The 14,293-nt window shown below is 48.5% G+C and overlaps 1 protein-coding gene across 6 annotated transcripts in view; it reads left to right on the plus strand.

Moving 5' to 3' along the window:
- The window catches only part of FNIP1 (folliculin interacting protein 1), a 333,439-nt gene that overhangs the window by 205,962 nt on the left and 113,184 nt on the right, over nt 1–14,293 (plus strand). For all 6 annotated transcript variants that reach the window (XM_078653129.1, XM_078653133.1, XM_078653134.1 and 3 more), the window contains one exon: nt 13,948–14,033. In XM_078653129.1, the coding sequence (XP_078509255.1) occupies nt 13,948–14,033 (86 nt within the window). The remainder of the gene's footprint in view (nt 1–13,947; nt 14,034–14,293) is intronic.

The raw sequence follows: 14,293 nt of genomic DNA on the forward strand, positions 1-14,293 counted from the left end.
GCTGCTATCCACAGCTACCATTTGGATAGCTATCTAATGTTGTCCGAAACCTCTTAAATCACCATAAGGGTTGTCTGGACTGGTGGAAGGTGCCCACTTACATTTGTGGACATTATATACCAGGCCAGCCTCTCACAATGAACAAAAGTAAGCTGTTGAAAAATGCAGTATTTCTCTGGGAATTCAATTAGTGGTATAATCAATAAACACAATTGAGCCCGAAAATTATGAGTTAATAAAGGAGAGAGCTCTCTTAATAAAGAGTATTACAATGGGCTGTCCATGAGTCACTTCTTCTAGCTTTGCCTAACAAGGCGAAGATTTGGTGATCACTTTGAAATTGGTTAACCTAGAGAAGCAAATAGCCATTTGTCCATCAATCACACAAAGGCTCAGTAGAGGGTAAACCCAATACCTTATTCAATGGCTTTTTGCAGAGGCAATAGTGGCAAATGTCTCTTTATCGGCAAAGGCACCAATCAGAAGCAAGGTTGTGAAGTGAAACATCTGCAGCAGCTATCCAATAAACCATTCGAAAACAATGCTTCCTTTTGTCCCCCACTCAGATAAAATGCAAAACAAAGAAAAAGCATTTTAGAGAATGGTAAAACATAACACAGCTATTGACAGCTCATCATTGTATTATGCACTAAGGTTTGCAAGCATGTTACTAAACTTTGTATCAGATCCAACGAGAAACCTCCATTTAAGACTTGTGACTACTGTTACTTGATATTGCTGTCAGTTACGCACAGACATGCTGATTTTATCTGCACTGTGTTGCAACATGGTTCCCGTATAAAATGCAGGCATACATACCAACCGAAGCAGGAAAGAGGGAGGTTTTGACATTTTAATTGGGGGCGGGGGCTTAGTTTTGCCCATTGATTGCACTGAAGAAGGAGCAATTTTAGGCATGAGGAAGATAAATTAAATCTGATTTTGGCTTAAAAAATCTGGAGTCTCATGCCTAAACCGGGTCTGTTGACACGTCTGCAGAGGGTCTTTCCAACAAAATGATCCTGGTCATCCCTTTAGTTAGGTTATTTATTTAGGAGGCTATACTAATTCTTCCCGAGCAGAGGCACAATCACTGTGCGCCACATCGAGATAGTGCCCGGTCAGTGCTCCCCTGATGACTCACCTTGGACGTGGGGGGGGGTGGGGGGGGGGGGTGAAGGGTTTCTGTGGACCCTTCCTCACATCCAACCTGCACACTAGTTCGTCACTCATTGCACCGGCCTGCATGGAGCTCTCTGCACCCTTTCAAATGCGTGCCAGGGTGCTGCCTGCAGTGTGAAAGGGAACCAGTGGCTTAAGAAACAGCTGTTCATTAATGCTCTTCCTCTAGGGCACGATGGTCGCCATGGTACCCAATTTAAAATGTACAGCACCTCACCATATCAGTGTCTGGAGGTGCTCTGACAAGGTGTGCCACGGCACAGACCAGGGCAGTGTGCCCGATCTGTAATATTGGCCCTGCTCTTAATTTAATGAGTGATGTAATTGATTACATGAATCTGAAAGAAACACGTTAGTTAGATTCCTTACCTTAGAATATCCCCAGGCGTCTGGCTGGATCCGGAAAGATTTTTCGGCAACAGTACCCTGCGCATCGGTATGCGTCGTCTGCGGCTCCGCGTCCATCGTCGGCGTTGTGAACGCCGGGATGACGTTGTCAGAGTACTTAGACGCCGCCCTCGCGTGCTAACGTCAGTTCTTCTTTTTTTCGCGCCAGCAAGCGCAGATCCTGGAAGAGCGTACTCTTAGTCATTTTTTTACTAACTTTTTAGACATTTTGTCTATCTTTTTGAGTCAACTTCGACTCCTGGTGCCGGTAGGGATGCCCGGGTTCAAGCCGTATGATGCCTGTCACTGACTGATGTCGGTTACGACCCCCACCATAGGTGTCTACTGTCTTGGGGCCGGCCACGATGACAAGTCGTGCCCTGACTGCCGGGCCTTGATGTCGAAAGCTAGGCGGGAGCGGTCCTGCAAGCTCCTCGAGATCTGGCAGTCGGCTCCGCGCCGCTCGAGGTCCCGGTCGAGTAGGAAGTCGATTGGCCGGTCGCGGAGCCGCAGTCCTCACCGCTCGTCGGGATCCAAGTCCTCGCACTCAGGTAAGTCGAGGCATGGCAAAAATAAGTCGAAGAAGCGACTACCCTCGCCAGGCGCGCGACTCGGCCGAGGGTTCGGGTGGCACCACTCGCGCTGCTCCGCCGGAGCCACAGTAGTCTTATCCGGCCCCACGCCCTCTGGTCCATGGGCTTCATGCGACTCCAGGCGAGATTCGAGACTTCCTCGTGGCCATGACGACTCTCTTCCCACCGTCGAGGCCTGCCGGCGCACCTCCGGGCCCCGCAGGTCTGACTGGAGGTCCTAGCGAGCCACAGTAGTCTTATCCGGCCCCACGCCCTCTGGTCCATGGGCTTTATGCGACTTCAGGCGAGATTCGAGACTTCCTCGTGGCCATGAGGACTCTCTTCCCACCGTCGAGGCCTGCCGGCGCGACTCCGGGGCCCGCAGGTCTGACTGGGGGTCCTAGCGAGCCGGCGGCTTCGGCCCCGTCGTCGACTTCGGTCTCGACACCACAGGCCCCTGTGGGATCCAGGCCTGTATCCAGGTCGACGCCAGTTGACCTCACGACATCTCCGCTGGCGTCGACCCCCATGGGCGTCCCTTTCTTCAGTCCGGCGTCGGAGCCGCGCCGCTCGCCGCTGTCTCTGGCGTCGATGGGTGAGCCTTTCTCCTATGACCCGGCTCCGTCATTTCTGTCCGTTTACCAGGACACGGATGAAGGGGAGGACTGGGAGGGGTCTGAGGACCCTCTGGCACAGCAGTGCCAGGTAAGTCAGGACTGGGCAGATGAGCTGTGGGAGGCCAGTGGTCTAGACACTTCGCCTGACACTGGTTTCATCTCTCCTTCTTCCATGGCTGCGGATGAGGGTGCTAATTATGCTGTGGTGCTGCGCAAGGCGGCCAAGGCCTTGCGCCTGGAGCTCCCTGCAGCGGCCGTGACGACTAACCTCATCACTGAGGTGCTTCAAATGCCAGTAAGCTCTTCGGAGCCTCTGCTGCGGTTTAATGAGGCCCTCACCGACGTTCTGATGGGCAATTGGTCCAAGCCCTCCACAGTCTCTCCTGTGGATCGGAAGGTGCCCCGGCACCACCGCCCAGCTCCGGGCAACCCCTGCTTTCTGTCCTTACACCCCACCCCTGAGAGTCTGGTTATACAGGCCTCCACGTTCCAAACCGCCTTCCCGTCAGCACCCCTGGACCGGGAATCAAAAAGGATGTAACAGTTTGGCAAGAAACTGTTTTCATCACTCAGTCTTGGTTTGCGGTCTATTAATACCGCATGCCTTTTGGACCGTTACACACACACTCTGTAGGATATGGTGGCGGAGGTGCTCCCCCAGTGTCCAGAGGAGGCCAGGACACGGCTCGCCCAGGCTCTTGCTGAGGGGCGAGATGCAGCACGGTATTCCATTAGATGTGGACTTGACACCAAAGACTCGCTGTGCAGAGCGATTGCAACAACGGTGGCGATATGTCGTCACGCCTGGCTGAGGTCCACAAACTTTTCAGGGGATGTCCAGAGCACTCTCATGGACATGCCCTTTGATGGCCGTCGCCTTTTTGGCGACAAAGCAGATAGCGCGCTGGAGCGCTTTAAGGACTCCAGGGCTACGACCAAGTCCTTGGGTCTGTCGGCCCAGCGCCACCAAACTTCTGCTTTTTGCCCCTTTCGTGGCCAAGGAAGGGGCGCCCCGCATGTTCATCCAGCCACAGGCCGCAGAACCAGATTCAACGTGCTCTCAGACGTGGATTCTGCCATCGCGGAGCAGGGTGACAGAGAGCCGGTCAGTCCACATCTGCTCCAGCAGCATCTGCCTCAAAGCTTTCCTAGTACGAGCTTTCAGGCCCATTCCACGCCAGTGGGAGGCAGAGTTCGCCATCACCTGCTCCACTGGCGTACCTTCACTTCGGACAGGTGGGTGCTGCAAATCGTCCGAAAGGGCTACTCCCTCCCCTTCGAGGCGACCCTTCCAGCCATGCCACCGGAGTACCACCGCATGTCGGGGGATCACTTGCAACTTCTGCAGGAGGAAGTTACAGTCCTCTTGGCCAAGGGGGCCATCGAGCGTGTTCCTGGCCAGAAGTAGGACGAGTTGTTACTCCCACTACTTTCTGGTTCCCAAGAAGGGCAAAGGGGCCTACACCCTATCTTGGACCTCGGGAGCGTCAACGCCTTCCTCTGGAAGGAGAAGTTCAAGATGCTGACATTAGCTCAAGTTCTGGCTGCCCTAGACCCCGGAGACTGGATGGTAGCGTTGGACTTGCAGGACGCTTATTTCCACATCCCCGTCCTGCCGGCCCACCGGCGTTACCTGCCGTTCACAGTAGGCCACGAGCACTTTTAATTTACCGTGCTCCCCTTCAGCCTCACCAGTGCCCCTCGGGTGTTCATGAAAGTGATGGCGGTGGTTGCAGCTCATCTGCGCAGATTAGGGGTTCCAGTCTTCCCCTATCTCGATGACTGGTTGTTGAAGGCGGGCTCTGCTGGAACATCAGGGCATCACCCTGGTAGTTCAACCCCTGGCAGGCTCTCGGAATGCCAGGGCGGACAAACTCAGCTGTCGGTGCATGATGGATCACGAGTGGCGTCTGAACTCGGACGTCGCAAGGTCTCTTTTGGCAGTGGGGAGAGCCTTGGTTAGATCTATTCGCCACCGAAGAGAACGCGCAATGTCATCAATTCTGCGCGTTGGAATTTTCAAGGCGGCACTCACTCGGAGACGCTTTTTGTCACAAGTGGAGTTGCGTTCTGTTATACGCCTTTCCGCCTATACCACTTCTGCCCAGAGTGCTGAAGAAGATAAGGCACGACCGTGCCCAAGTCATCCTTGTTTTTTGGTAAACAACACAAAATGCCCAAACCACAGTTACTCAATACAATTTTTTGATATAGGGTAAGAAACACTTTATTATCGCTTCCCTGGACACCATTATTTTGTGTCAATCATTTTATATTTTCTATAATTTGAAAAAATTGCTGACAGAAAAAAAGACATTGATTGCAAATATTTACAAATATTTACAAGGCTGGACTAATGTTAGCAAACATTAAAGGCAAAGACTATTTACACATTTAGAAATCATTAGAACACACAATAGAAAATATTCTCACATCAGATATTATTGAAAAAATAATAATACAAACATATCAATTACGAACAACAAAAAGCTAACAAACACTGAATGAGAGAAACTAGGGGTTGGGAAGATAAATGATTTAATATCTTGTATATTTTAGTGCTGGACCAGCCGGTCCTAGCTTTAGTGCAACAGTAATACTTTATATCTCCCAACCAATACTGCCGACGCGTTTCTAGACCAGACTGGAGTCACTGGTCTGTCATCAGGGCTGTATGTATCTTGTATCTGTGGGATACAAAAGCAATGTTTTGCTTAATCTAGTGTGTGGGCTCCTTTTTATCATACAGTAGCTGTAATGTCGGTGTGCGCTACATGCCAAGGCTGCTCAGTGTTGAATTTCAGATCGGGTCTTTTGGGGGTCCGTTTAAATGAAATAACGTGGCCAAGCAGAGAAGCCTGAAAGAATTTAAGGGATGTTTTTAATTTTTATCATTACGAAATTGGTACAATATATTCACTAGCTAAAACAAGTTGGGGAAGTGGAAGCATACCTTTTACTTTCAGTAGTGCCGAGTGCTGGCATGGTCCATTAAAAGCGGCGTGACCATCAGTTTGGGTTCTGAGATATGGGAAAGATTAATATTCAGGCGCTTAGCGGTGTGCACGTTATGTTAAACACTCGCTTGGAGAATTTGAGAAGGGATTGCCTACCTTGATTTAATCTCTCATTTGCGCATAAATGGAATTGTTGATTTCAGCATTCTACAAAGAAAAACAAAGTGCACCCTTAGTAGAATATTTTAACTGATTCAGCGCTCAGCAAGTCATCCTTGTGGCTTCGGATTGGGCAGGAAGATACTGGTATCCCGAGCTACTCAGTCTGTCAATCGATCCCAGCCTCTTCAGGAGGACCTTGTGTCGCAGTAGCAGGGGACGGTCCTCCACCAGAACCTGTCCAGCCTTCACCTCCATGCATGGAGTTTGCGGCGGCAGGATCCCCTTTCCGCCCCTTTTTCTGAGGTTCTCCGCTTTCTTCTTTCCCTGGCCCAGCAGGGTTCTGCTCTGGGCACCATCAAGGGATATCTTTCAGATGTTTCAGCCTTCTTGAGGCTTCCTGATCAGCCTTCTCTTTTCAAGTCCCTGTTGTAAATAGATTCTTGAAAGGCATTACTCACATGTTTCCTCCTGTTCCCTTTGTAATGCCTTAGTGGGACTTGAATCTGGTGTTAACTTATCTGATGTGTGCTCCCTTTGAGCCACTTCATAACTGTCCTCTTCGTCTTCTGACTCTCAAGACTGCTTTTCTGGTTGCCATCACCTCTGCCAGAAGAGAGAGTGAGCTCCAGGCTCTTTCTTCTAAACCTCCTTTCCTCTCTGTCCACCCGGACAAGTTGTTCTGAGGACTCGCCCGTCTTTTCTTCCTACGGTGGTTACTGCCTTTCACATCGAGCAGTCCATTACCTTACCCACCTTCTTTCCGCCTCCGCATCCCTCGAAAGAGGAAGAGAGGCTCCACCGTCTGGACCCAAAACGTGTGCTCTCCTTTTAGCTGGATCGCACAAAACAGTTCCGGGTGGACGACCAGCTCTTAAGTTGGCAACGTGGGCGCTAAGAAGGGGCGAGCAGTGCACAAGCGAACCATCTCTCGGTGGGTCATTTTGTGCATTAAGGACTGTTATTCCTTGGCTAAGAAGGATCCTCCTCTGGGGCAGCGGGCCCATTCCACTTTGGACACAGCGGCTACTACTGCCTTGGGACGGGGAGTCCCGCTGCAGGACATTTGTCAGGCACCTACGTGGGCCTCGCTGCACACGTTTGACAAGCATTACTGCCTGGACAGCCAAATCCGGAGGGACGTCTTCTTTGGCTGTTCCTTTCTCCAGGACTTCCTGGTGTGATCTTGGTTCGCAGACCCACCACCGGGGTTGGTATTGCTGGGGTATCTATTCTAAGGTAAGAAATCTAACTTACGTGTTTCTTTCAGATGCACAAGTTACTTACCTTCGGTAACGATATATCTGTAAGAAACATTTGGTTCAAGGCATATGAACTGCAGATTACACACTGTGCATAGATGGCCACCTAGTGTTGGGCCCGGATGTTTGCAGTTTGTTTTTGTTGTAGAAAAGTCTTTGGAAGTCACGGGACAGGTGACTCCTCCTTTGGATCATACTGCGCATGGGCATCGGCTCCATCCCCAGATTGTTTTTTTCCGCCACCTGGCTCGGATGTGTTTCCAGCGCTCTGTGTTGGAACCGATTTCCTTCGACGTGCAATCCTCATCAGCTTCCAGAATTTAGTTTTGAACACGTTTCCAGTCGACGCTACTCCAATCTTCAACATCGAAGATTTCGATTCCGGTCGTCGTCGACGGCCTTCGGGCCTAACTAGGCCTCGACTCGAGCTCATGGAAAGGACGCCATTTAAAAAGTGTCCTCAATGTGGGTCGAAGTTTCCCCACACCGACCTTCATGCGGTGTGTAACCTTTGCCTCTCCCCGGAGCACGAGCCCAGAGACTGTTCCGCTTGTGCCTCCTTCCGCTCCAAGAAGACGATCCGAGACCTAAGAGCTAGGAGAACAATGGCTCGATCTTCAGCTCCGATTCCAGACAACATCTTCGCAGAGGGCGTTGACGTCCCACAACAACATTGCGTCGACAGCAGCTCCGAGGCAGAAGATTCCGAAGTCGAGGACATCACTCCAGCACAGCAGGTCGTAAGTAAGACCGTCGACCCCGACCCTTCCTCGACACATCCAAAGAAGGGCTCGGGTGCACACTGGGACACTGCTTATACTGCCCCACCTTCGGGCCCAGCTAAGAAGCTAACTAAGCCGTCCGGCGATTTGGTCTCGAGTCGGCCTCCCCACGGTGCCGGCGCACACCTACCGGCACCGAAAAAGACAACATCACCTACCACGCCGGCATCGAAACAATCCGCGCCGAAGCATACCGCTAGTCCCTCGGCACCTTAACACAGGTCGGAACCAAGCAAACACGCTTCGGATTCAAAAAGACCACCGGAACCGAAAAAAACATCTGAGCCGAAAAATGCACCCGAACCGAGAAAATCATCGGAGCCAAAAAAACATCGGAGCCGAAAAAGACTCCTGCTTTGCCAAAAACCCAAAAGAAGCTACTTAGGTGCCGAAACCTCCCTCCACACCAAAAGATCGGCCTCCTGCAGAGGACTTCTTTCACCCAGACCCTGCACAAAAGACTCTGGTTAAAGATCCAATCACTGGTCGATTAACTCGAAGTTAAAAAAAAACAACCACTGGATACACTTGCACCGGCTCCTCATCCAAAAAAGGACATGGCTACCTATCCTCCAAGAGTTCCTTCCCCTTCTCCTCCACCTATGCCATCACCACCTGTGTCCCTACCACAACATTCCCCTACATCCTCTATTATACCAGATAATGACAACAGGGATGATAGCTCTGGTGATATAGGGGGTAATGCAGATGATCCATCTATTCCTCCAGGCTCACCTGACCCGTGGGATGATTATAACACCCCAGACATCCCAAATGTCCCTCAGAACGACATGTACCCCTCTAGGCCTTCCCCACCAGAAGACACTATGGGCTTCAATCAATTAGTATACAGGGCTGCGCAGTATCATGGGGTGGACATGCATACAGATCCTATAGATGGAGACTTCCTAATGGATACCTTTGACAATGCACAGAGATCCTCATCCATTTTACCCATGCTTAACCCCTTCCATGCTCATGACGAGCTCAGCTCGTCATGCAGTACACTGCTCGTGTGCTCATGACGAGCTGAGCTCGTCATGAACAATGGGAATAAATCAGAAGCAGCACAGAGGGGCAATTGCTGCAGCACTGATGGTGTTAAAGGAGTGATTAAGCATGCTCCTGAAGTCTTCAAAGACCCAGTTAGAACTCGGGTCATAAACCCATGAATAGAGAAGAAATATAAAGCTGCCTCTTCAGACCCAGCATATATTAAAGGCCCAGTACCACTAGACTCGCTTGTGGTTTCCAATGCACGCAAAAGAACAAATTCACAAACCTCAGGTGAAGCCCCCCCCCACCAGATAAAGAGTCTGAGCTCCTTGACGCATCGGGGGAAAAGAACTGCGTCTCAAGCAGCAAACATGTGGCGTATTGCCAATACACAAGCATTATTGGCAAGATATGACAGGGCACATTATGACGAATTGTTAATGCAGCACCTCCCTGATAAGTACAAAGATAGAGCAAATGAGCTTATCCAAGAAGGGAATAATATTACAAACACCTCTATTCTTTGTGCACTTGATGCAGCAGACACTGCCTCCAGAGCAGTTAACACCAGTGTTTTGTTGCGTAGACATGCCTGGCTACGCATATCAGGGTTCAAACCTGAAGTCCAAAGTGCTATATGTAACCAACCCTTCGATGAGCAACACAAATTCGGACCCAATGTAGATGTATCCCTTGAAAAGATGAAAAAGGATACAGATACAGCCAAATCTATGGGAGCCCTGCAGTTGCAGGCTCCCAGACGTTCCTTTCGCCGATCATCTAACAGAGGTGCCACCAGGGGATACTCTTCAGACACACCTTGTACCTCGTACAAAGCCCCCACACAATCCACCTATAGTAGGGGCTATCAAAGGGGTGTTTACAGAGGAAACAACAATAAGGGCAGAGGTAAAAACAACAACTCCCGCACTGCTTCTACCCCTGCCCAATGACTCCCTTCCCCCTCCCCCGCCCCATTCCACTCCTGTCGGGGGAAGACTACAACAACACTTACCAGCCTGGGAAAACATCACATCAGACAGGTGGGTGCTTCAAATAATTCAGTCAGGTTACTGTCTAGAACTAACATCCACCCCCCAAACATACCACCCAGGCAACGTCCAATGTCACAGGAACATTTGTCACTGCTCAGACTTGCACAAAAATGCAATAGAAATAGTCTCAATGCATCAGCAAAACAAAGGAGTATACTCCCTATATGTCTTAATCCCAAAGAAGGACGGATCTCTAAGACCTATCCTAGACCTCAGACCTCTTTTCATACAGTCTGATCATTTTCATATGGTCACACTCCAACAAGTCCTTCCGCTCCTGTTACAAAAAGAGTTCCTTGTCACTCTAGATCTCAAGGACGCCTACTTCCACATTCCTATCCACACAGCGCATAGAAAATATCTCAGATTTGTGCCGGACGGGCAGCACTACCAGTTAAAAGTGCTCCCATACGGAGTCACAACAGCACCAAGGGTGTTTACCAAATGCCTAGCAGTGGTAACAGCACACTTAAGAAGACAGCATATTCACGTCTTCCCATACCTAGACGACTGGCTCATAAAAGCCAGCTCATACAACCAGTGTGTACAACACACTCACGCTACGGTTCAACTGCTCCACGACTTGGGATTCACAGTAAATCACACCAAGTCACATCTGCAACCTTCACACATACAACAATATCTTGGTGCTACAATAAACACCCAACTAACACTAGCCTATCCCTCTCCAGCAAGGATAACAAGTGTACAAACACTCCTAACAAGATTCAAACTACAACACTCGCTTCCAGCTCGAGTGTTCATGCAGCTCATAGGAATGATGGCATCTTGCATATTTATTGTACCTCATGCAAGACTGCAAATGCGTCCACTTCAAGAGTGCCTAGCACGCCAATGGAACCAGGCTCGTGATCAATTAACAGACCTAGTGTTGGTAGACAGTCTGACTCATCGCTCTCTGCAATGGTGGAGCACCAAAAACCTTTCAAAGGGCCGACCGTTTCTAGAGCCAGTTCCTCAAATAATCATGACGGTGGACGCATCGCTCTCCGGCTGGAGAGTTCACCTACTGCATCACACCATGCAAGGCAGGTGGACACCGCAACAAAAGTTACTCCACATCAACCACTTGGTATCAGGCAAAGCTGTCTTAGTCCACGAAGACAATATGACAGCCATGTACTACATAAACAAACAAGGGGGAACACACTCTCTGCTGCTCTCTTAGCACAGCAGATATGGAGATGGGCTATACCACTAAAGATCTTCCTCTTAGCCCAACACGTTCCAGGAGTACAAAACACCATGGCAGATCTGCTAAGTCGACAAGACACAGCAGATCCACGAGTGGGAACTTCATCCGCAAGTTCTTCAACCGTTCTTTCAAATGTGGTGAATACCTCAGATAGACCTCTTCGCCACCCACGAAAACGCAAAATACCCAAACTTCGCCGCCAGATATCCACACCCGCTGTCCAAAGGCAATGCGATGTGGATGAACTGGTCAGGACAATCTGCGTATGCTTTTCCTCCTCTCCCACTACTTCCGTTAGTGGTACGCAAGCTACAGCAACATTCGCTAACACTCATTCTAGTTGCTCCAACTTGGGCCAGACAACTGTGGTACACCACGCTGCTGCAACTATCTGTGGTACCACACCAGAAACTAAGCCTATCTCCACGCCTATTAACACAGAACCATGGAGAGATCAGACACCCGGACCCAGCTCAGCTCAACCTAGCGACCTGGCTCCTGAAGTCATTGAGTCTAGTTACCTCAACCTTCCTCCAGAATGTATGAACGTTATTAAAGAAGCTAGACGTCCCACTACTAGAGCATGTTATGCTGCTAAGTGGAAACGGTTTGTGATATACTGTCGCAACAACCACATAAATCCTTTAGATGTGTCTATTCAACACATCATAGGATACCTATTACACTTTCAAAAGTGTAATTTAGCCTACACGTCTATCAGACTATACCTTGCTGCCATTGCATTATATTTACAAAATAGACAACATCTATCTCTTTTTAGAGTACCTGCTGTTAAAGCTTTCATGGAAGGACTCAAAATATTAATCCCTCCCAGAACGCCACCTTCACCAGTGTGGAACTTAAACATTGTTCTCACATGGTTAATGGGACCGCCCTTTGAACCGTTACATAAATGTGAATTGCAATTCCTAACTTGGAAAGTAGCTTTCCTAGTAGCTATTACTTCTCTCAGAAGAGTTAATGAACTACAAGCATTTACCATTCAAGAACCCTTTCCGCAAATGCATCATAACAAAGTGGTTCTATGTACTAATCCTAAATTCCTTCCAAAAGTCATTTCACCATTCCATCTAAATCAATCTGTTGAGCTGCCAGTATTTTTCTCGCAGCCACCAACAGTCGCAGAAAGAACTCTACACACCTTAGATGGCAAAAGAGCATTACTGTACTACATCGAAAGGACACAAACTTTTCGTAAAACTAAACAACTTTTTTTGTCTTTTTCGCCACCACATAAAGGCAACCCCATATCAAAATCAGGGATAGCTAGGTGGATTGTTAAATGCATACAAATATGTTACCAGAAAGCCAAACATACGTTAATTATTCCTCCAAAAGCCCATTCTACAAGGAAAATAGGGGCTTCAATGGCATTCTTAGGGAACATTCCCCTAGATGATATATGCAAAGCAGCTACATGGTCTACACCGCACACATATACAAAATACTATTGTGTAGATGTGCAAACTTAACAACAAGCCACTGTGGGCCAGGCTGTACTAAAAACTCTGTTGCAAACCACTGCAACAGATATGGGTAGTCGCCGCTAAAGGTGGGTACTGCTATACAATCTATGCACAGTGTGTAATCTACAGCTCATATGCCTCGAACGGAAAATGCTACTTACCAGTATGCATCTGTTCTTGGCATGTAGAGCTGCAGAGTTGCACACGCCCACCCACCTCCCCGGCTGCCTTTATCTGTTCCAGTATTATCTTAATTAGATACAAATAACATGGACATCACTACTACTTTTACAGCTCCATCACTTCCCTAATGGAGAAAAACAATCTGGGGATGGAGCTGATGCCCATGCGCAGTATGATCCAAAGGAGTCCCGTGACTTCCAAAGACTTTTCTACAACAAAAATAAACTGCAAACATCCGGGCCCAACACTAGGTGGCCATCTATGCACAGTGTGTAACTCTGCTGCTCTACATGCCAAGAACAGATGCATACTGGTAAGTAGCATTTTCCTTAGTTAGATTCCTTATAGCCCCACCCATCCTCCCCGTTCTGCGAACCAATATCTAGGGTTAAGGTCATCCCTTTCAGGGACCTAGTTTCATGGCACCAGTGTCGGTTTACTTGCATGGCTCTGCATTCCTGGCGTGGAAAGCTATGTACAGAACTGACGTCCGCGCGCGAGGGCGGCGCCTAAGTACTCCGATGTTATCCCGGCGATCACAACTCCGACGACGGACGCGGGGCCGCAGACGAAGCTTACCGACACGCAGGGGTACTGCTGACAAAAAATCTTTCCGGATCTAGCCTGACGCCTGGGGATATTCTAAAGTAAAGAATCTAACTAACTAATGTTTCTTACAGATATATGGTTACCGAAGAAAAGTAACGTGTGCTTTAAGGCATATTTGATACAGTTGAATTTTTAAGTAGCAACAGAGGTCTATTTGTTCATGAAACATTTAGCCAATCCCTGTGTATAATTTCTGTGTTTTTGTTGAAGGGAAAATGTCTTCTAGAAATGCATTGTATTTGTTTTTAATAGTACAGTTTTCTTCCATGGGTTTGTACCAGTTCTTTCCACAATGATCAGTTAAATAAGTAATTCTGTGCTTCTTTTGTGATTACAGGGCTTGATAGCTTCCTTCATAGAATTGTTAGTTGCCTAACGATTTTATGTAAACTTATTTGCATGATGAAATAGACGCTATTATTTAGACACATACATTGCAAGCTTTTCTGCAAACGTTGACTTTCCCAATGTTTACTTTTTCAGGCCATGAAAATAAGTCGCAGATCAGCAGATTCCAGTCAGCGGAGTTTGGTGTATAACAAAATTGTTGATGGCCTGAATGAGTTCAGGTGAGTGTCTGAAATGAGAGGTTTACATACATTAAAATAGACTGCATCTCTACTGTTCAGCTGCCCATAGTATGTCTTTCTTGTCATAAAACATACAGCAGTCTATATTAGATACCCATTCCTGCATCATTGGAACAGAGGTGCTTCCCCAGCATCTGGCTATGTTAGGTCTCGGAACAGTGAAGGCAGAAAAGCTGTGTGTGCTTCTCCAGAGGCTGGTCTCTTCAGATGCCTTGGGTTACTAAACGGGGTGTGATCTG

This window comes from Lissotriton helveticus, chromosome 7 (genome assembly GCF_964261635.1).
Source record: "Lissotriton helveticus chromosome 7, aLisHel1.1, whole genome shotgun sequence".
Lineage (NCBI taxonomy): Eukaryota > Metazoa > Chordata > Amphibia > Caudata > Salamandridae > Lissotriton > Lissotriton helveticus.